General features: G+C 44.2%; 1 protein-coding gene across 1 annotated transcript in view; it reads left to right on the top strand.

Annotated features, from left to right (window-relative positions):
- Positions 1–9,316: 9,316 nt before the first annotated feature.
- PDLIM1 (PDZ and LIM domain 1) overlaps positions 9,317–23,643 on the top strand; it is a gene marked incomplete at its 5' end in the record, with an annotated part of 23,473 nt that continues 9,146 nt past the window's right edge. Inside the window, 3 exons of the mRNA XM_010833107.1 lie at positions 9,317–9,474; positions 10,998–11,082; positions 15,121–15,317. Coding sequence (XP_010831409.1) covers positions 9,317–9,474; positions 10,998–11,082; positions 15,121–15,317 — 440 coding nt within the window. The remainder of the gene's footprint in view (positions 9,475–10,997; positions 11,083–15,120; positions 15,318–23,643) is intronic.

Genomic DNA, 23,643 nt, shown 5'->3' with positions numbered 1-23,643 from the left:
TGTCATGGGAAAATGAAATCTCGGTATCAGCCTGACCAGGATTAAAACTTGTCTCCTCCCTGTGTTAGCTGAAGGGTCAGCCTCTGAAACCTCAGTGTGGGAGTAATAGTACTTGTCTTCAAAGGTTGTGGTGAGGATTAAGATGGTGTTAGATAGATCCTAGCAGTTTGACTAACACACGGAAGGCATTGGGATGCAGTGGTACTATTAAAAAATATTAATGGTAGCTAGAAGGCAATGGCACCCCACTCCAGTACTCTTGCCTGGGAAATCCCATGGACGGAGGAGCCTGGTAGGCTATAGTCCATGGGGCCGTTAAGAGTCGGACACAACTGAGTAGCTTCACTTTCACTTTTCACTTTCATGCATTGGAGAAGGAAATGGCAACCCACTCTAGTGTTCTTGCCTGGAGAATCCCAGGGACAGAGGAGTCTGGTGGGCTTCCGTCTATGGGGTCGCACAGAGTTGGACACGACTGACACGACTTAGCAGCAGCAGCAGTGCATATTGAGCACTTATTATGGGCCAGACTTTGTTTTAAACTACAAATGTAATTTCATTTAATTGAACCATGAATGAGGTTGATCCTATTATAAATTTCATTTGATAGAGACTTCCCTGGTGGTCCAAAGGTTAGGACTCAGTGCTCTCACTGTGGTGGCCTGGATTCCATCCCTAGTTAGGCAGTTAAGATCCTGCAAGCCAAGTGGTGGAGCAAAAAAAAAGTCATTTGGTAAATGAAGAAGCCTGGGCACAAAAAGTATAACTGCTCAAGGTTATGTGTTTAGTGAATGGTAAGGCTTTGGGCTGTGGGTGATTGTTATTGGGGCTGTTGAAAAGCACATGGGGGGACTTTCCTGGTTGTCCAGTGGTTAGAATCCGCTTTTCAGTGCAGGGACGCAGGTTTGATTCCTGGTTGGGGAACTAAGATCCCACATGCCTTGGGCAGCTAAGCCCACGTGCTGCAGTGAAGAGTCCCAAGTGATACAGCTAAGATCTGATGCAGCCAAATAAATAAATATTGAAAAAAAGAAAAAGCATATGGGGTTCAGAGGGACTTGTATGGGGACTTTTGAGAGACTGATGACTTCTTGATCAATTAATCAGGGTATTCTACTTTGCTGTCTGCGTTTTAATTCTATTCCTATGTAAGAAATAATGGTTGATCTTTCAGACTACGAGAGCTTTCTCTCTAAATGGCCACCCCTTAGCATTAATAGTTTCCTTTTGCACTGAACCGTGAAGTGAAGCTAGATTAAGGCACAGCTCACCTACAAGGACCTAAACTACTTTATTGCCTCATTTTCTTAAGAAAAATGGTTATAGAGTAACTAAGAACAGTTTGAAACATTCTTGGGGTTTTCAGGCCGACTTGCCTAAGTACATACAGCTTCTGTGGCTGTAATGTGGCTTCAAAGTCTGTGCCATAACCTCGACCCACAAACAAATTGAGTCAGAAGTCTGACTAAGGAGAGTTCAAATTCCACATCTAAATGGTATAGTGTGGGGCTGGGCTCTGCTATGTCACCCAGCTCAGAGTCTTTTAAATTTATATATCTGAATACTTTGACACAGCTGCTAGTTCAAAGGAGGTTGTCCCTCAAGGTACATGGCACTGAGATTGAACTTGAATTCCAAATTTCTTTAGTTCAGTCTTGTTTTCTATGATGTTAAAAATGCTAAACTATCATTGTTTAATATTTAATTAATACAGCCAACTTGTAAGATGGATTTAAGGTAATTTACAGCAGTAAAATACATAGCTACAAAATTTCAAACATAAAAACACACATCAGAAGATGTAACAAAAAACTGGAACAAAGAAGAAAGAGGTGTGCCAGGACCTTTATATCAGATGGTTTCTGTAGTTGCATACTGCATTTAGCTGTGAGTTTTCTGGCTGAGGCATAGTAGGAATCATGTTAAGTTGTCTAGGCACCTGGAATGAAATGACTTGTGCAGTACTCTACTTGCATTTAAGGATGTTTATCAATGTTGTCGGAGAAGGCAATGGAACCCCACTCCAGTACTCTTGCCTGGAAAATCCCATGGACGGAGGATCCTGGTAGGCTACAGTCCATGGGATCGCTAAGAGTCGGACACGACTGAGCAACTTCACTTTCACTTTTCACTTTCATGCACTGGAGAAGGAAATGGCAACCGACTTCAGTGTTCTTGCCTGGAGAATCCCAGGGATGGGGGAGCCTGGTGGGCTGCCATCTATGGGATCGCACAGAGTCGGACACGACTGAAGTGACTTAGCAGCAGCATCAATGTTGTAGGGTCAATGTTAAAGGATCAAGGTTAACAGTATTCTGTGAACATTCAGGAAATTCACCTGTATTTCTGTCCACAGATAAACGTCAGAGCACCTTTTGAATAGGGACAATTTTTTCTTTGCAGGATTGGGGGTGGGGGCCAGTGGAGACTTTGCATCAGAGTTGTTTCAACTGATTGACAAGTATTATATTTGGTTAAAACCTCCATCTCTGTCAAAGGAGTGGCAGTACAATTTATCATCCAGGCTGGAACACTGTTGAGAGTGAAATAGGGTGCTTTTGATAATTAAGCTGGGAAAACAGGTTTTGTCCTGGACAAACCAGGGTGTCTTATAGTCTTGGTTATAAAACGTTTCTACATAGAATTTTTTAACTAAGCCAGTGGTCACAAGCATGTTTGCCTGAAGGGGTTGGGAGGCAACAAAAGGGTTTTGACTTGAGGGTGAGGTAATGGAAAAATCAATAGCAGCAAGAAGGATGATAAATGGCAACTGGTTCCAGGTTTCTGTGTTGGGGACAGAGGAGCATGGCGTGGACTAATTGAATGGAGAGTGTCTGCCTCAGCTAAAGCAGGCAGAGTAATTAAAAAGCCGAGATAGTAGGCAAGGTTCATTTATTGGGCCCCCTCAATCTTGAGCCTAGGGATTAAAGGAATCCCTTCTCGCTGTCAATAGAACAGATAACTTTAAGTGTAAGTGCCTTCAGGCAAGTCCTCTAGGGGAAGCCAGCCTCCAGATGGCTGTCCTAGAGGCTGCATGGTCGACCCTTGAATGGATCTGCTTCTCTCAACTGCTGTTAGGGACTATCTGTAAAGGCAGTCACCTTAATGTCAGTAGAGCTAGGTCTAAGTGGTTGTTTCTTGGCAGTAACCAGACAGTTGAGTCAGAGGCTATGTTTAAATTCCTTTATTGTTCCCCATTGTTTTCCAGATAAAGTACAGATAAAGCCTTGTTAAAAAGAAAATAACAGAACTCTTGCAGCCAGATCTGTTTTTATATTTCCAGACTCATCCCTCTCCTCCCCCTTTGCTTCCTGTGCTTTATCTATGCCAGTCCACATGCAGTTCCTATAAGCCGGAATGCTCTTTTCTGCCTCCTGTAGTGCCTTTGCACAGTTTTAAGCAACGCCTCCTCCAGGGAGTCTTCCCTGATTCCACCTTTAGGCTCTCATTGCGTCTTTACTTGTTTCTAGTATCGGCTGCTGTACATGCCTGTCTGCCCCAGGAGGCTGTGAACTTGAGAGTGTTCTCTGCCTGGGGCATTTTGTATAATCCTCACGACAACTTTCTGACACCAGGACAGTTATCACTCCTATTTCATAGGTGAGAAGAGGGAGGCACACAGAGGTGAAATATCCCACTCAGGGGTACTTAGCTCATAAGCGTCAGAGCCAGGACTTGATTCCTGGCTATCTGACTTCAGAAGCCACATCTTAATAAGCTACACTGTCTTTCAGAAAGTACTTAAGGAATGTCTGTCTGATGAGTGAATGAATGAGAGAAAGGAGGTAACAGGAGGGATAAAATAGGTATATGCCATAATACAGAGGAAGAAAGTCATCTTTTCATTTGCGATGGCCAGTGGGTATGCATCCAGGTTTATGTAAGAGTATTAGTTATTTAGATGTGTGTGCAATGGCACCCTACTCCAGTACTCTTGCCTGGAAAATCCCATGGACGGAGGAGCCTGGTGGGCTGCAGTCCATGGGGTAACTGTGAGTTGGACACGACTGAGCGACTTCACTTTCACTTTTCACTTTCATGCATTGGAGAGGGAAATGGCAACCCACTCTAGTATTCTTGCCTGGAGAATCCCAGGGGCGGGGGAGCCTGGTGGACTACCGTCTATGGGGTTGCACAGAGTCGGATACGACTGAAGCGACTTAGCAGCAGCAGCAGCAACATGTGTGGTAAGTCACTTCAGTTGTGTCTGACTCTTTGTGATGTAAATTGAAGAAAAGGGCTTGTAAATTGAAGAAAATAGGTGAGCCTCATAATCCTATTCTGTGCCATTTAGAAGTGAAATTCAGTGCATCTTCTTTTGTGTTCAGGAGTCTGACGGCAGTGCACAGGCTTTAATGATGCAGTGAAGGGCAGATGTACAGGTTGGCCTCTGAGCAAAGTGTCTGCCTGGCGGGGCAAAGGGTGAGAAAGACTTGAGTGAATTCTGCAGAAAATGGCAGATTGTTCCTTAGTGGAAATTGTGCTTAACCCCATTTATTCTCAGGCAGGAAAAGTTGTGATCAAATTGTATGGTCTCTGAGGAAGAAAGCTGGAAGAGGGTTTTGCGGATGTCCATTGAAGTAATTAATGGGCCTGTCTCTTTGGAGCAGAGTGTAGGACTTCTCTTTAAGAAGCTGAAGCTGACTCCTTTATGAGCTGGTTCTGATGGAATTTGATGGTCAGGAGGAAATTAGAATAGACAGTGTGGCAGACTGGTTTAAGTGGAAGGACTCCAGAGCCACACAGCCCGCCACTCACCAGCTGTGTAACCTCAGGCAAACTGCTTAACCCTTGTTACTCTACTTCCTTCTCTGTGATGCTGTCAATAATGTTGGCTACCTGATAGCATCGAGGGAGGATTGGTGAATTAACCCTTGCCAGACGCTTTCACTGTGTTTGACACATAATTAGCACTCATTAGCTGATGAATGTTGCTGTGATTGTGATGAATAGTTGATGTGCAATAAGGATCGGAGTCCTCCATTCAAGATGGGAACTAACCAGAGGAGACGCAGGCCTTCTCTCCTGAGGGCTTTTCATTTCTGATTTGAGTATTTTATAAGGGAAGGTGTTACTGGGTCCCAGCTCAGCACAGACCAGTGGAGATGGTTAATAGATGGCAGGAGGTACCCAGGCCTTGGTAGGAGTTTGGGACACTCCAGTTCCCTGTGTTGAAGGCCACAACAGATGAATCTCCTCAATTCTGGATTTGTCTTCAGCTCTGACAGTTATTTGGGTTTGGAGCTTCTGCTGCTGGCACTGTGGTAAAGCAGGAAAGGAACGGAGTTTGGTTAAATGAGAGGATCTGGTTTCAAGTTCAGGCTCCAACCTTTAGCAGTGTGAACTTGAGTCAGTCACAGCTTTTCTGGGTTTCAATTTCCTCATCTGTAAAATTATCTTACATGTTAATGGTGAGTTCATCGTCATTATTATGTCAAGTAGCAGAAAGTATGTGAAAGAGCTTTGTAAAAAGCGAGTCCCGTAATTTCATTTAAATCCACTTTTTTCCCCTAGAAATAAACAGCTCATGAAAGAATATGGACTCTATTTGTGTGTGATTCCGTCCAAGTTCCATCTGATGATAGTGTTTTACAACTTTCTGAGATTTCTTTTAACTTCCCATTAATTTGGGTTAAAAAAAAAAAGACCAGAAGAGGGGATGGCCAAGCCTTGATTACTCAGGCTCAGGGCTCTTAAGACTGGTTCTAGCTCGTCCAGAATCTGTCAGGATGTTTTGAGCAGAAGTGTCTCACCTTCAAGACAGTTTAAACCAAGTGCTGGAAATTCCGGAGTTCTTAGCAGCTGAGCATATGCAAGTAAGAGGAAACTCTGTTTTCTTTTTCTCAAGCTTTTTGTCCCCCCAACCCCCACCTTATTTTAGTTTTGTGAGTGGTCGCATTCCAGGAGAGTGATGCTGGGGAAGATGGTTATTTGATTCCTTTTGAAATAGTCACTTTTTTAAAAAGGATGAAACGAAGCAGCATGATTACATATTTAACAACGCAAGGTATTTTGGATTCAATCATTCATTGGACACATATTCATTGCCCACATACTGTGCTGGTCACAGCTAGGCACCTGAGGACATCACAGTGCAAAAGGCAGACAAAAGCCTGCTCTCACACTTATGGCTCTCAAGCATTATATATAAACAAATTCAGAAAACAGACTTACAGACTTAATGTGACAAGTGCTGTGAAGAAGAGAACGTATGAAAAGGTTGACAACGGGCCCTAATTTAGACTGGAGATCAGGAATGTCTTCTGTGAGAAGGGTCATTTAAGCCCAGAAGTTAATCAGGCAGTGGCTGCAGCAGTGCCAAGGCCCTGAGGCAGGAAAGAAGGAAGGAAGGCCCCTGTAGCTGGAGCTTAGGCGGGGGATGGCCTGGGCCTTAGGGAACTCATCCGTGATTTTGGGTTTTATCCAAGGGAACTTCTCTTTAACATCATGAGAATTGGTTATGACAAATGAGTTCATCAGGCTGCTCTCCCTGGAGACAGAGTAAATAAAGTGATGCTTAGTGCCATTTTTAAAACAAGGGGTCTGTGTTGTTCTTTAGAAAAGGGAAAACATATACGAAGTCACACCAGGTCAGTCTTCTCAGGAAGACAAGCAGAAAATGAGAGGAATTTGTTTTTACTGCACATACTGTGACTCAGAGCTAACTCCCTGAAGTCGACTGAAAGGAGAGCGGCCATGCTTGCCTGTATTAAATTTCTTTTCCCAGTGGCTGCATGGGAAGAAGGTCCGAACCTTAGATTTCATTTTCTAAAGGCCAGATCTCTGGTAAACGGATGATGGGAAAGCCAGAAAGGAAGGTTAGGAGGTCAGGATCTCTGCACTGGTTTCCACATCCTGCTACATTCCAGGAGAGTTTTGCCTGATAAAGTCATAGCATGTCTGAACCGGAAGGAACCTTGGGGACCAAAGTCATCCGTCCCTTATTTTGTGGGGTCCAGGCACTGATGAGGGGAAAACCTTGACAGCAACATAACACTGGCCACCTCAGGAGGTCAGTGTTTCCTTCTGGCAAGGGCTGATTGGAAACTGTGGCTGCTGAAAACTGCATCAGATACAGAGGCTCAGGGCATAAGCCTGTGTCCTAATTTGGTGTGTTGGGCCTCTTCTCTGTGGTTCAGCCTTATGGAGACCCTCAAGTGTTCACAAAATCTTCCTCACTGGGCTCCCAGGAGTCAAAGGCCTTTTCCAAGGTGAGGCCAGAACCCTGTGGGTGCTGGGAGCCTGGGTGTAGTCTGCTCCCAGAGGGCTTGGACTTCCATCGAGGAAGGTCTTTTAATGCCAAAGTCATGACTGACCTTGGGATGATGGTCCTGTTTTTAGTATGCTGCCAAGTCCTTCAGTCGTGTCCGACTCTGCACTCTGTGGACTGTAGCTCACCAGGCTCCTCTGTCCATGGGATTCTCCAGGCAAGAATACTGGAGTGGATTGCCACACCCTCCTCCAGGGGTTCTTGCCAACCCAGGGATCGGACCTGCGTCTCTTACATCTCCTGCATTGGCAGGCAGATTCTTTACCACTAGCACCACCTGGGAAGCTAGATGTTTTTAATATACCTTGGTTTAAAAAAATACTTAATAGTAAAACACATCTCTGAGCTTAGTGCTGCTTCAAAATGAGTTTGTACTTTGTTCATCACAATAGTGTCTGTATTCACTTGAAAAATAGTTGTACAACTCCAAATGAGGCATGATAATTATTCAGGTCACACGTAATGCTCAGCAGGCAGATGGATTTGATGACCCACTGCAGTCATTGGCTGGCTTCGCTCAAGCATGGTGGCCCATAAATTTGGAACCCCTTGTTTTAGAAGCATTGGCGTGAAGAAGATCAGCCACCTATAGGGGCTGACCCTAATAGTTAACTTTTTGGCTAGGAGGAACCAGTGTATACTGGTTCATCCTTTAAAATATTCTTTGTTGCTTTTTTTCAGTTACAAAAGTACTCTAAGCTCACTGTGAAAATCAAAACCATTACAGAAATGTAATATTGTGGACAATTTGGTTTTAGTTCAGTTCAGTCGCTCAGTCGTGTCTGACTCTGCGACCCCATGAATCACAGCACGCCAGGCCTCCCTGTCCATCACCAACTCCCGGAGTTCACTCAGACTCATGTCCATCGAGTCAGTGATGCCATCCAGCCATCTCATCCTCTGTCATCCCCTTCTCCTCCTGCCCCCAATCCCTCCCAGCATCAGAGTCTTTTCCAGTGAGTCAACTCTTCGCATGAGGTGGCCAAAGTACTGGAGTTTCAGCTTTAGCATCATTCCTTCCAAAGAAATCCCAGGGCTGATCTCCTTCAGAATGGACTGGTTGGATCTCCTTGCAGTCCAAGGGACTCTCAAGAGTCTTCTCCAATACCACAATTCAAAAACATCAATTCTTCAGTGCTCAGCCTTCTTCACAGTCCAACTCTCACATCCATACATGACAACAGGAAAAACCACAGCCTTGACTAGACGAACCTTTGTTGGCAAAGTAATGTCTCTGCTTTGAATACGCTATCTAGGTTGGTCATAACTTTCCTTCCAAGGAGTAAGTGTCTTTTAATTTCATGGCCGCAGTCACCATCTGCAGTGATTTTGGAGCCCCCCAAAATAAAGTCTGACACTGTTTCCACTGTTTCCCCATCTATTTCCCATGAAGTGATGGGACCGGATGCCATGATCTTCATTTTCTAAATGTTGAGCTTTAAGCCCACTTTTTCACTCTCCACTTTCACTTTCATCAGGAGGCTTTTGAGTTCCTCTTCACTTTCTGCCATAAGGGTGGTGTCATCTGCATATCTGAGGTTATTGATATTTCTCCTGGCAATCTTGATTCCAGCTTGTGTTTCTTCCAGTCCAGCATTTCTCATGATGTACTCTTCATAGAAGTTAAATAAGCAGGGTGACAATATACAGCCTTGACGAACTCCTTTTCCTATTTGGAACCAGTCTGTTGTTCCATGTCCAGACTAGTAACATAGTAATATACTAGTTGGCTGATCCCAGGTAAGTCACAGATCTTTCAAAGCCTAAGTTTCCTGGTCTCTAAAATGGGGACCATATTGGGACTGATACTTGCCTTCCTTTCTCACAAGGTTATTGTGTGGGTCCAGTGAAATGGTTTATAGAAACAACTAGTAAACCTCAATGTATTACGTAATTTTAAGGGGTCAGTATCATTATAACTTATGAATTTAGCCTTCTTTACTTTTTAAATGCTTTGACTCATATCAGTGAGTCCTTAACCCAGTGGTAACTTACTCAGTGGTTTCCTTGGAGGCAAACGGTACCTAAACCTGCTCACTCCTTTTTTCCCAGGTCACTCCCGGAAGCAAGGCTGCTATAGGTAATTTATGTGTTGGAGATGTAATCACAGCCATCGATGGGGAAAATACCAGCAATATGACACACTTGGAAGCTCAGAACAAAATCAAAGGCTGCACAGACAACATGACTCTCACAGTAGCCAGGTGAGGAGGAAATGCTCTCTCATTTCCGAGCGACCAGAAGCTGCTTTTGAGCAGGGACTGCCTCACCTATTTCAGAATTCCCTATACCCCCAGCTCAGTGCCATATAGGTAGTGTGGTATAGGTAGGCTGAAGGTCTGTGGAATTGGATTTTCAGATTGCTCATCTTCCTCTCTGATTTTACAGTGCTTCTCACTGTGTGGGCATCTTTTTCTAAGATACTTGAATTGTCACTTGATCTAACACAACTAACCAAAATTTTGAGGAAGTAAAATCAATTTATATACTGTCAGATATAATGAAATGAAACCACTGAGCATCTACTGCTCCCGCCACACAACACCGAGCCCTGGATGCTGCTCTAGATTACAGTTACAGAGACAGACTTCATTGAGCACATTAGACAAAGTGCTGAAAGTTTAAGAAAGGAGAGCTAGAGTTGATGAATGAGAAGAATGCTCTGGGAGTCGTAATTGGGACAGAGTTCCCGTTTCTCTTCCATTTAGTCTTGGAAGGGGTCCTGTAAAGGCATGGTTTCAGAAATGATTTGGTTCGACCTGTATAGCTCCCTGTTTCCTGTTGGATCAAGTTTACATTCTTCGTTCGGATCTCCTGTTTACCTGTCTTCAATGTCTCATTAACCTTAGCTTGCACAGTGCTTCATCGTGAACCCTTTGGTCTCCTCTGCAAAGTAGCTTTATGGCTTTCTTCTACCTTGTACCAGGACTGGCAGGAAGACCAAGTGTGGGGCAGGATGCCAAAGCATCTTACATGCTTATATGCTTCCGAGCCCTGCCCTCATGAGAGGTGCACTGTTTTATTACTATCCCCTCAGGAGCACATTTACCCTTCATTCTCCATTCCTATCTCAGTGCAATCTTCTCCTTTTAGACATTCATTCATAGATTGATTTTTTGATCCATTTACCATTAAATTGAGCAGCTATATCTTGTATATATCTGGCCCCGTGCTAGGCCATCTGACCATAGAAGGATAAGTACAAATATTCTGTACCTGTAAGAGTGAAAAACAAAAACGCTAAAGATAACTTAGAGGAGACCTAGAGTGTTGCTGTGTAATGGTACAGAGACATGTTTTTCCAAGTTCAGGAGAGGCACCATGATCAAGCTGGTTGTCTGGTCTGCATCAAGAACACTGGATGAGACAGAGAAGCTCATTCTGTCCTGAGCAGAGGTGGGGTGGCATCAGGCAGGTTCAGGAGCCTGGAGGAGGCTGGTGCAGCTGGGTCAGCAACACAGAATGTATTGGGGGAGGGCTGAGGCTGGACGAAGGGCCAGCAGCCTGGGAAATCCCTCAGGGCTGAGTGGGCAGCTGTCAGAGTAGCAATCAGACATGATGTCATGAGGTTGATGCTTCCGAAAATCACATCAGTGGTAAAACAGAGGGGAGGCTGGGGAGCAGAATGCTAGTAGCTGGGTAAGAGGGGACAAAACCCGACTCCATTTTTAGTGTGTATTATTTATTGGCATGCATGAAACAGCTTAGCTTTGTCAATCTGTTGCAGATCTGAACAGAAAATCTGGTCTCCTCTGGTGACAGAGGAAGGGAAACGTCACCCATACAAGATGAATTTAGCCTCTGAACCCCAAGTAAGTACTTGGCTCACCAGCGCTCTTGCTTTTAGCATCCCGGGACATTTCCACTTTTGACACAGCTCAGCTCACCTCTGCTTTTCCTGCCCTGGATGCTGGGGATAGGACACAGGAAGGGCCCTCCACTGACACGTCTGGGACCTGGCTCTTATTCGGTTCTTCCCGTAAGGGAACTGCAGGAGGAAAGGGCTGGAAAACCCCAGAGCAGTGACGTCAGGGCCTGGTTAGGAAGGGGATACGGAAGCGGGTGGAAGCTTTCCTGTGTAGAACAGAGTGGCAGAACCATGGCAAAATAGAAGCACTGACTCAGCTCATGATGGACCGCTGATGCAAATGTGCTAAAGATGGAAAGAAGTTTGGGTCCTGAGGCCTACAACTTAGCAGGGACATGTAGTAGTGGACCCAGATATCCCTGGCCACCCTTCATCCCACTACCTGGTTTCTGAGAGTCTTAGGGTGGAAATGCTAAGTGCTCTAGTTTTCCTTAAAATTACTAAAATTAATTGGTAGTTCATATTGGAAAATAGGGTAGGGAGTCAATGCACAGTTTTGTTGGCCAAATAGAATTTCCTGGGATGGAAAATTGTCTGGAGATCCCATATTTGGAATCATTAATAATGATTTTATTTCTTCTGTACAATGAATGGATGGATGTTCTTTAGCAATAAGGACAGGAAATGTAAAGAAGAATGTTTAGAACATCTTTGTAAAACTCCTCACACTTGGTAGGCTACTTTTCACAGTGTGTCTGTTGGATAAATGAATGAGTTGTTAGTGGTATGTTAGTAGTAACTCAATAATGGCTTTTGAAAACTTCTTCTAAAATGGTTTGTGATTGTTATACATTTAGCCCCAATTGAAGATTTGAAGTTTAATTTTTTTTCTCAGTTTCAGACAGTGTATCATTTTTATGGTATATTAAGATATAATCCAGAGAAGGCAATGGCAGCCCACTCCAGTACTCTTGCCTGGAAAATCCCATGGACGGAGGAGCCTGGTAGGCTGCAGTCCATGGGGTCATGAAGAGTCGGACACTTACTGAGCGACTTCATTTTCACTTTCATGCATTGGAGAAGGAAATGGCAACCCACTCCAGTGTTCTTGCCTGGAGAATCCCAGGGACAGCGGAGCCTGGTGGGCTGCCATCTGTGGGGTCGCACAGAGTCGGAAATGACTGAAGTGACTTAGCAGCAGCAGCAAGATATAATCAAAAGATAAAGTATAGCTAGTTATCTTTTATACCTAAAACAGAAACTGGTGTGAAATTGAACTCACTGGTACATTAGTGTGGGTAAATTAGTGGTTGTATGTGAATGGTATTTCTCAAATGTCTTCCATTAAAATGTCAGAAGTGTAATCAGACAAAATTTTTCCCATTAGTTAATAAAAATAATACTTAGTCCTAACAGTCACTTTAAGGATCATTTTGCACCTGCCATTTCAAAACTGACATGACTGTATTATTCTCTACAGCTCCTCTAAGGAAAGTTCATGAAATGGCATTCAGTTTATAAATTGGCAGCTGTGCAAACTAATTTAAAACATGCCACAGTCAATTCCAGTTTCCTAGGGAGTTCTCAGCCACTTCATTAAGTTTACTATAAATGTTCAGTTTTAATCTGTTAAGTCGTCGTATGTTTTATAATATATCAGGAATGATTTTGTTTTAGTGCCGTCTTTCTAAAATCCTAGTTTTTCACTTCAGGAAGGCAATACTTAAATTTCAGTTATACTTTTTATATGTATTATACTTTTTATATGTATTATACTTGAATTTCCATCTTAAACATGAGTACTTATCTTTAGTCTTTTGAAGGTAATTTTCTTCAGATTAAAAAAAAACCTCAAACACTTTAGCATTTAATTTGACTATATATTTTTTTGAATTCCAGTAATTCTTTGTTCATATGAAAAACTTCCCACCTCTCATTTTCCCAAAATCTTCCACTTCCAGTCACTCTAAAATAGAGGAGTGAGTAAGAGCAGAGTTCATCTGTAATTGAAGGATCTGTTCGTTCATGGAAGGCCAGCCCACACCCCAGCTTATCTGAGGTCAGTGCAGTTACACACCTAGTTTATATTTCCTCATTATTGAGTTTCCTCGGTGACTGATAAATACAAAGCCCAAACAATGACATCATCCCTTCCAAAAGGCAGGCCCTGAATTAACCGCCTGATTTCTGGAAAGACCAGTATTCACTTGGGGTTAGAGATACTCCTTTTATGTACAAAACAGATACATTCTTGGGAGATTCTCTGTAGAGTGAAAAATCAGAATTTCCAACCTGCATTTTCTACTGACTTCCATTGCAGTTGAACATGGGTTTCTGTGGAGGGAGAAGGGAATGACGCTGGTTGACTGCTGTGGTGCCAGGCAGAATCCAGAGGCTAAGAGAGATTAACTTGCTCAAAGCCAAACAGGAGGCAACAGGGAAAAACCTGAGCGGAGACAGAGTATGAGGGCTCTTCCCTGGTGCTCAGCATCAAGAGATACTCCTCAGAATTGCTACAGGGAAGGAGAGAGGAGAAAAGAATTGCCATCCTGGCTGCTGCTTGTGCGAGTGCCCTACAGAGCTGCAGGGTCCCAGGCCACCCCTTGGGAAGTCTGCGGCCGTTAAAGACCACTTCTTATGTCATTGTTATTCCTCGTGCAGTAAAAACTTTCCTAAAACTTTGCTAAAGTTATTTGCAGAACTAATTATACTTCCCTTTGGTGAACACACTACATGTACTGAACTTTTGTCCAATGTGGATCAAGTCAGCTCAGTGTAAGGTGTACAGGAAAACCTCACTGTTTCTAACATGTCAAAGAGGGAGCCTGTCTGAATCATCATAAACACATTTTCATGTTGTCTTTTAAGTCAGTGGTGGTGTTTTAGTCGCTAAGTCATGTCCGACTCTTACGTGGACTGTAGCCTGCCAGGCTCCTCTATCCATGGGATTCTCCAGGCAGGAATACTGGAGTGGGTTGCCATTTCCTTCTCCAGGGGATCTTCCCAACCCAAGAATTGAACCCTGGTCTCCTGCACTGCAGGCTGATTCTTTACCAACTGAGCTAAGTTAGTACACAGTGAATTAAGCTAGTGGTTTTCATCATCAATTCTGAGAAAGCATGAAAGACTTTAAGGCTTAGTAAAGAAAGAGGAAAAAAAAAAAGGAAGAGCAACAGAGGACAGGAGCTCTTGGGGCAGTTGTTCTGGGTCTGAGTGTTAATGAGGAGTCCGGGTTTCAGGAAGATTTCTGGGAAGCCCAGAAAATAGGGCGCACATCATGTTTAATAGATTGCACAGGGTACGCTCTCAGCTAGGAGAGGGGTTGACCCAGAATGCCTGTGCAGAAAGCACCTTGCTGCCATCAGAAAAGCTGTGAAATTTTTTTTTTTTTTCTTAAAAAGGAATGTTAGTTTAAAAGCTTTTGAGGGGTGTTCATAGAGTAGCTCTGAGGTGGTGTGGCTGTAGTAATTATCTACTGAGACCTGGCAGTCTAGAGTGGAGGTTGATGGTGGGTGCTTCCCCAAATTACAGAAAGAGGGGGATGAGCACAAGAGGAATTTAAAGTCCTTTCCTGCAGCTACCTGGGCATGGCCCCATAATACGTATCCCCCAGCCTTCCATCTTATCAGCTTGGCCTTCCCTCACAAGAAACAACAGCTCAGTCATTCCCTGTAGCCTGCTTCTGCTAGTGCACCCAGGCTTGTCTGCCTAGTCATCAGCCACTTCAGTGTTGACACCACAACCCTCTTATCTTGCTTGTCTAAACCTTTCCTTTCTGGGGAATTTATCTCTACCTTTTATCATCTCCTGCTTTGCACTGAAGTGATGCGGGTTCCTCTCCTCCTGGTACTTAATCCCTCTGGAATGTGTCCTGAAAGGCTGTTTCAGCTCTGACTTGGATCCGGACAGCCTAGGGCATCAAGGGATGTCCTACTTAGGGGTATCCAGCAGAAGATCAGGTTCTGCTGGACCTCAGTACCGGATGTACTTAGTAGTACATACTGGACGCCGCTTTGATCTCTCCTTTGATCCCTGCCTGCAGGAGGCCCTCCACATAGGAAGCGCCCACAACCGGAGTGCCGTGCCCTTTACCGCCTCACCCGCCTCCAGCTCTGCCCCCAGGGTCATCACAAACCAGTACAACAACCCAGCTGGCCTCTACTCCTCTGAAAATATCTCCAGCTTCAACAACGCCTTGGAGTCAAAGACAGCAGCCAGTGGGCAGGAGAACGGCAGAGCGTGAGTAGGCCCATGCAGTCTGCCCTGGGCCAGTCCTGGGAGAGGCTTACCACACCAGAACAGGCCTGTGCAGGCAGCGTGGAGAAGGGTCAACCACTAGCCCAGAGAAAAACGTCTGCTTTAGCACTGTCTTTGTTTTTTAACTTTTTTGGCTGCATGTGGAATCTTAGTTACCCAATCAGGGGTCAAACCCTCACCCTCTGCAGTGGACGGGACTGTCTTAACCACTGGGCCACTGGGGAAGTCCCTAGCACAGTTGTTTCTGTATTCATTTTCCTCGTCTCTGAAAACGGGGTGACACCACCTGCCTTGTAGGGTTGTTGTGAAATAAGAAGTAAGCTGTAAAATGTCCAGTTGATTCTTCACTGAGACCCTGTTATTATTGTTCTGATTTCTGTGGTCACTGTCTTCTTCCAAGTGACCATCCTCCTTTCTTTTTTTTTTTCCATCCTCCTTTCTTGACAGCCCTGCTGCTTCCTGAAAAATTCTTCAGTGTTTAGAGTTGGGGCTCTCTGCTTGTGTTCACCATCCAGTGTGGGCAAGGGATGGGTACTTCATGATGCAGTTTTTGGTGAAGCAATGTTTGCTTTTTTCCCTCCAGTGGACCAGTAGAAACGATAGGAAGAAGAGATGTCCGTGCACATATAAATGTGTGTCCATTGGAACAGATTCTCATCTGGGATAGAGGAGGGCTTGGCCAGGGTGGGGAGGTCTAAGGAGACATCTTGCTCAGGGCTGGGGAGGCCTGTGCCCTTTAGCCACAGCTGCCTCTAAGTCTTCATCTAAAGGATCCTTTGTGTCTTCCCAGCAGAGGGGGCCCAGTATCAACTCCCTCCCAAACTCTTTGAAGATGAATCCAAAAACACAGGGAATCCTGCGGCCCATGGCAAAGAACTGGGTTTGAGAATGGAGAGAGAGTAAGAGATGGGATCAGTTCTGTGCGGTGGAATACAGGAGGGACTAGGTCATAAGTTGTCACCTCATTTGCCCAAAGGTGGCAGGGAAGATGAGGACTTGAGGACAGAGCTCTGGGTGCAGACACGGGGGAGCAGGGCAGCTCATGGGAGTGGTACAGTGCATGCCCAGTCCAGAGGGGAAACCACTCCTTGGTTCCAGTCAGACTCCACGTGCTGACCTAGGATTTCCATTTCTGATGGATAATTGCATCAAAACAGAAGTCAGAAAGTTTTTCATCTGAAATCTCTTGATTTTTCGATGCCAGTGACAGTCAAATTTGTTGGAAAATATCATGTGGTCCAAACTTGTCTGATCTCAGAGGATCTTTCCTCCTTGGAACCCTCAGTTCTTTCTTCTTTTTAGTTGATTCATAACCTTGTGTTAGTTTCAGGTATACAGCTGAGTGACTGAGTTTTTTATCTATATGTGTGTACTTAAATATTTTCAGATTCTTTTTTCATTATAGGTTATTTTAAGATATTAAATATAGTTCCCTGTGCTCCACAGTAAATCTTTATTGTTTATCTGTTTTCTATATGGTGGTGTATATCTGTTAATGCCACACTCCTAGTTTATCCCTCCCCCACTTACCCCTTTGGTAACCATAAATTTGTTATGTCTGTGACTCTGTTTCTGTTTTTTACATAGATTCATTTGTGTTATTCACATATAAGTGATATAATATTTGTCTTTGTCTGACTCTGTCTCACTTGGTATGATTTTATCTAGGTCTGGTCACATGGACGGAGGAGCCTGGTAGGCTGTAGTCCATGGGGTCGCTAAGAGTTGGGCACGACTGAGCGATTTCACTTTCACTTTTCACTTTCATGCATTGGAGAAGGAAATGGCAACCCGTTCCAGTATTCTTGCCTGGAGAATCCCAGGGACAGAGGAGCCTAGTGGGCTGCTGTCTGTGGGGTCGCACAGAGTCGGACATGACTGAAGCGACTTAGCAGCAGCAGCAGCATTCATTTTGCAAATGGCGATATTTCATTTTTTTAGTGGCTGAGTAATATTCTGGTGTATGTGTGTGTATCACGTCTTCTTAAACCAACTGTCTGTTGCTAGGCACTCGGCTATTATAAATAGTGCTGCAGTGAACATTGAGGCACATGTATCTTTTCAAATTAGAGTTTTCGTCTTTCCTAGATATATGCCCAGGAGTAGCTCTATGTTTAGTTTTTTTAAGGGGCCTCTACACTGTCCTCCATAGTGGTTACACTAATTTACATTCCCGCCAGCAGTGTAGGAGGATTCCCTTTTCTCCACATCCTCTCCAGCATTTGTTATGTGTGGGCTTTTGGATGATGGCCATTCTGTGAGGTGGTACGTCATTGTAGTTTGCATTTGCATTTCTCTAATAATTAGCAATGTTAAGCATCTTTTCATGTGTCTGTAGGCCATCTGTATGTCATCTTTGGAGAGAAATGTCTGTTTAGGTCTTCTGCCCATTTTTTGATTGTTTTTTTTTTTATGTTAATTGTATGAGCTGTTTGCATATTTTGGAAGGTAACCCGTTGTTGTTGGTCACATTGCTCGCAAATATTTTCTCTCATTCCTTAGACTGTTTTTTTGTCTTCGTTTAGAGTTGAAATCCTCAGTTCTCATATTTAGCTCTGAAGCCAGTTTTGCTGTTCAGTTTCTCTGCAGTTCACCTTCAGCAAGACTCTGCCTGGCTGTTAGGGTGATTAAATGACAAACCCATTGCTTCAGGTGCAGATTAGGACAGGTTACAGCATGAGAGGTTCCAAACTACTTAAATGTTTGAAAGGAGCTATTGTGGGGACCCTCTCGAGAGCTCCTTGATCATACTTTATCATATGGTCCTTCTCCCTGAGAAAGAGAGAGAGACATCATGGGGTACTTGGCTGCATGCAGGCCCCTGGGCCCAGCACCAAGAGGGCTCTGTGATTTCTTTCTGAGCTTCACAGGGCCTATTAGGGGAGACTTCTTGTGATGTGACTTGGCTTTGCAAGATGTTAGTGGTCACCAGCATTTGCTGTAGTATACCAAGGCAAAGTGGCTATTAACACTTCTTTGCCCTCCAATTCTGAGTCCTACAGGCTTGGGATGGGGCTGCCTTTCAAGGTGACTGTGGGAACTTCTGGGGTGCCTGAGAAAGAGTGCCACGCTGGGCCCCCCTAAGCTTTCCATGGGCAGACTCTGAAGTGAAGCTTTCTCTCAGGCAGCTCAGTGGGGAGCTGGGGGTGAAACACTGAGAGCTGTGATCTCCATTCTTTGGTGCTTTTGTGCTGAGGGAGGCTGAGAATGCGACCCTCTTTTACAGTCCCAGAGTGGAATGTTCCATGATCTGGATTTAATAACCCAGGAAATGACACATCCTTCACTGAAAGGCTGCTATGCACTGGGAGAAGTATGTGCCTGGGGAGTATTTTTAGTATGGCCTTGGCCGTTATTCTTTCATTCGTGTCTTCTTTCTTCTCTCATGCTTCCCGCCTGCCCCCTCCTTCCAATCTGAAACAATTAAATCTCTACTGTCTGGACGCTGTGCAAGCCTGTCCTCCAGGCCCTGTCCCCTCCTGTTGCAGACTTTTTGGCTACAGTAGCCTCTGAGTCTTTATCACCAGTCTCCTTCCAGATTTTCACAGCAGAGAGGGGCCCAGCTTCTGCTCCATCCCAAACTCTTTGAGGATGAATCCAGAAACAGTGGAGATACTGGCAGCCCCTGGCAGAGGAAGTGCCCTCTGCATGGGTCTCTGCTTACTGGTCTATTCCAAGAGAGGGCAGTTGTGCTCATCAGGAAGGAGGAGTCTTGTGCAAACCCAGCAGCCACCGGGTCTTGTTGCCTGCTCCGTCAGCAGAAGTCGCAAGTGCTCACCCCGCCACTGTTTAGTCTGTGAAATTCGCTGAGGTTCCAGAATTGGCTCACTTCATACTTTGCATCTGAGGTCATCACTGATTCCCTGGGGTGCACTCTGAGTTTCTTTGTCGCATGCATTTCAAAATAGCCTGGTGTGTGTGTCTTATAGGATTTCCCAGAGCCACATCTCCATCAGACAAGAACATAGGTGCCTTGCCATTTCCAAATTAACCTGGTAAGGCATATGAAAGGTACCATCTGCCACCTGAACTCTCAGCACACACACACACACACACACACACACACACACACACACACAAGATTGAGTGGGAGGGTCTCTGGGTCAGTTCAGCTTAACAGTCATTTATTGACTGCCTACTGTGTACTAAGGGTGGAGGAAATTGTGCTCTGTTCAAAAGAAAACTTTCACCTGCTCTCTGACCTCTTTCCACTGAGTTTAGGGGCTGTGGTCATTTTCTGGTGATTTGGGCCTAGATTTCAATGTATATATATAATGCCACTTGATACTTTCTTAAAGGTGCAAGCTTGATAGATAGAGGGACCTGAGCTTGAATTCTAGCTCTGCCTCTTGCTAGCTGTTGGGACCTTGGGTAAACCACACAACCTCTAAAACTGTTTCTTCATCTATAAAGCAGATAATGCAAACTAGCTGACCACCAGATTATTGAGAAGTTTCAGTGAGATGTGCAAAAAGTATCCACCATGGGGCCTGGCCTCTGGTGGTACTCTATAAATGCTACTTACTACAGATTTCAGCATGGATGAAGTGCTCCATACCCATTACTTCCAAGTACTAGGAGCTCTGTAGAGTGGAAGCATGTAGACAAATGTCATGGAGAAGATTTTGCTGTAACTCACTGTATGCTTCTATATTTCCCAGCACTGTAGCTTAAGTTCAGCCAACCAGCACAGTTGATTACCTTTCTGATAGAGTGGTAGCCTCTTTGTGGAATAATCATTTGGGCTCCCCCAGGTAGTACAATGGTAAAGAACTCAATGCAGGAGACCTAAGAAACATGGGTTTGATCCCTGAGTTGGGAAGATCCTCTGGAGGAGGGCATGGCAACCCACTTCAGTATTCTTACCTGGAGAATCCCATGGACAGAAGAGCCTGGCGGGCTACAGTCCATTGTGTCACAAAGAAAGGACTTAGCATGCAGGCAACCAACATAGTAGCCCCAAGATACTAGTTTTTCCTAATTGTGTTCTCAGGCAATCCCCCCATGAACTCATGAGGCAGATTTCTAAATCAGTATAGTAGAAATAAGGGAGTACATTCACTGTTCTTTGTTCCAGTGATTCCAGAGGGACTATAGTAGCCCTGACTCATTGGAACTGGGTCAGAAGGAAATCTCCTTCATGAAGGTGGCTGCCTGTTCCTCTAACTAAACTTGTCCACGGCCCACAGACTGGGCTCTGAGGTCTGGATAGCCCACCCTCTTCTCCTGGTGGCCATAATTACTCCTCTGGTTTCTCATTAGGTCCAGAATCTAGGCCTTTGAAGACTAAAACTTAGGGAGCCTTCTGGCCAGGATCCCCTTTCAAAAATGATTCCATCGGGTTTCTCAGATTTACATATTTGGTGAACACTGGGGTAACCAGGTTGGGGCATCTCAGACACGAAGAATCTGAGTTAGCCTGCATCCTCACCACCTATGTAAAAATCACATACTAAAATCTCTACATCATTTCCAGTTAGTGTTTAACCTTCATCATTTGGAGAAAATTTTTCTTATACTTAATTTTTTATTTTGCAGTAATTATAGATGCACACTGCAGTTATAGGAAGCAAAACAGAGAGATCCTCTGTACCCTTCAGCCAGTTTCCATCATTGGTAACATCCTGAAAATTAGAATGTTGGGGTTAGTCACATCAGTGAAGCTCAAAGAATGAACATGCTCTGTGGTCTCAGGGAAGGGCAAAATTTACGTAGAAGAGACTCATCAGCTGGTCACTTGCCCAGGCTGCAACTGGGGGAAGGAAGCCACCACCCCTGCCCATCCACGGCTCCTGGTCTCTGCCCTTGTCTGTCTTCCTCCCACCCACAGGGAACTGTGGGAGCCTACCATCCCCGGGCAGGTGATGGGCCACCTGGAGGAGTGGTTTTAACCAAGCTGGGAGTAGAAGTTTAGTTTCCCCACTCTTTCTGTGTTGATACTGGAGGTTACTGGGGGCTGTGCATTGTTGCTGGTGTGGGAGTTGTGGGTACCCACATGGCCTCCAGAGACTCATAGCAGGTGAGTGGTGGCCTGTTCACTGCTGGGCGGTAGTGAAAGACAGCCGCTAGGCCGTCTTCATTCAGCTGGGCAGGGATGGCATCTGGGCTTCCTCCTGGTCATTCTCCAGTACCCTAGGGGGGTGGTTGCGGCATCTCATTTCAGCCCAGTGACGGTGGAAGTCAAGACTCTGCACTGACCTTTTTTTTTTTCTTCATTTGTCCGGAAAAAAGTGGTTATTGTTTCCAAGTCTTGCACCATCCTGACTGTCGCCTTCTCCATCATTTTGTTGGAGAGGGCATGCTTTTCTGGGGACTTGTCTTATCTAAGTTTGTTGCCCTTTCTGGGTTGCTGCCTTATTTAGCTCCACATCTGAAATATATGAAGCAAAAAGGAAACCCTGGGAACTCATCAGTGTTACTCCTTGGGTCCCAGGGTCTCTGGCTGGCCTGCCTTCTCCTGTCCCCCTTCTTTTTTTTTTTCTGTTAAGCAGTTTTATTATCGCTCCAATTAGATTCCACCCCTATCCACACCCCCTTTCCTGTCCCCCTTCTGCATCTTATGTTCATCTTATATTTGATGTCCGGGTGTTTAGATGTACTTAGCGGGAAGAATAGGGACACTTATGCCTACTCCCATCTTCCCCAGTGGGAAAATGATTTTTATTTTTTATATATTTATTTTTAAAGATTTTTTTTTTTAATGTGGACCACTTTTTTAAGTCTTTAGTGAATTTTGTTACAAAAATTCTGTCTTATGTTTTGGTTTTTCAGCCAAGGCATGTGGGATTTTAGTTCACTGACCAGGAATGGAACCTGCACCCCCTGAATTGGAAAGTGAAGTCTTAACCACTGGACTGCCAGGGATGTCCTGGAAAATTATTTTTATGAAGAGAATATCTTCTCTTTCTGGATGCATCTTATAATTCAAGTCATCTCTCTTTTTGTCTCAAATATGTCACACAAACAGGCAGTTTTAGTGTGGAACCAAAGTTGACTTACTGTGTGAGAAAAATGATGCCATCAAGGTTATAGCAGCAGTGGGATTTTTTTCTTATGGCTTCTTTGTTTTAGTTGAGATTTATATACAGATTATTAAGTTGTGCTGCAGGTGATGGTGCAAAAAAAAAAAGAGTCTTTTATGTCCACTCTGGTCACTTTGCTATTTTGGTGGAGCAGACTCTCTTCCCAGGGTTACTGTCCCATAACCATAGGTGTGCTTTTTCTCTGTTCTCCTTGACTTTCCGACTTTCATCCCAGCTCCTCTTTTGACTGGAACAGGCTTGTGTATTCTCTTAAGGTGTGCAAGCTTAGCCTCTGAAATCCTCCTCTTGAGACAAACTCAAAGGGAGTTTTTTCCTGATGTTCGAAAAACCGCTGGCCTTAAACACCCGGCTATGTCAGCTACTTCATCAGGCAGAGAGTGCCTGGCTTGGGCTATTGCTGGGGAGACAGGTCCTATGGTCAGGGCCTAAGAGACTGGAAGAAAGTATTAAACACTGAGGGAACTGGTGGTGTACATTCAGCATCAAGTCTGACAGGGAGAAACAAGAAGCAGGAAATATGAAGAGTGTAATGGATAGTTACTCTGAAGGAGTTAAATTGATTAAATTCTTGTATTTTGTTTTTAAAATTGTAAAGACTGAGTTTAGAAGACTGTGCTTTTAGTGACCCACCCTCAGAAGTTTTTCTCCTGCTAACTCTAGTCATATACCTAATATTTTTTGAAAACTTATCACTTTAGAATTCTTCCTTTCAATGCTGTTACTATATGTACAGAATGAGAATGCTTTTTTTAGGACTCCATTACTCATGCATATTTTTGTCCTAGAATTTTTTTTTTTTAAGATACAGTGATGTCATTTGTCCATATCTGATAGTCTAATGTCTTAAGACTTGGGTCTTAGGATTTTATTTTTGAATTAGGCAAACCATAGCTTCAAATAAGGCGATGGATATTGAAAGTGCTTTATAAATTGTCAAGTGGTGGAAAGATATTGTCATTATTTAAGAAGAAACACTAAGTTGTTTTCTTTTTTTTAATCACAGAGATATTTTCCAAGACAGTTTGCTGGAAGAATATGTGATGACCTTGTAATTTGGGGTCTGTCATTTTTAGCAGTCCCTTGGTGGCTTCCAGACATAACAACATACGCCAAAGAAGGGGAAAAATTCTCCCCAAGAACATTCCACGGTCTGATCTTGATTTTAAAATAGTTCTAAGTGTAACAGAAAAAAACATTTGTCAAAATAACATAATTCATTTAGTACAGGGCCAGCTCAGAACTCAAGACCCAAAGAAGGAGTCGAT

The sequence above is a fragment of the Bison bison genome, unplaced genomic scaffold (assembly GCF_000754665.1).
Source record: "Bison bison bison isolate TAMUID 2011002044 unplaced genomic scaffold, Bison_UMD1.0 scf7180017862979, whole genome shotgun sequence".
NCBI classification, from domain to species: domain Eukaryota; kingdom Metazoa; phylum Chordata; class Mammalia; order Artiodactyla; family Bovidae; genus Bison; species Bison bison.
The sequence above is the reverse complement of the archived record's forward strand: the minus strand, read 5'-3'. Positions and strand labels throughout refer to the sequence as shown.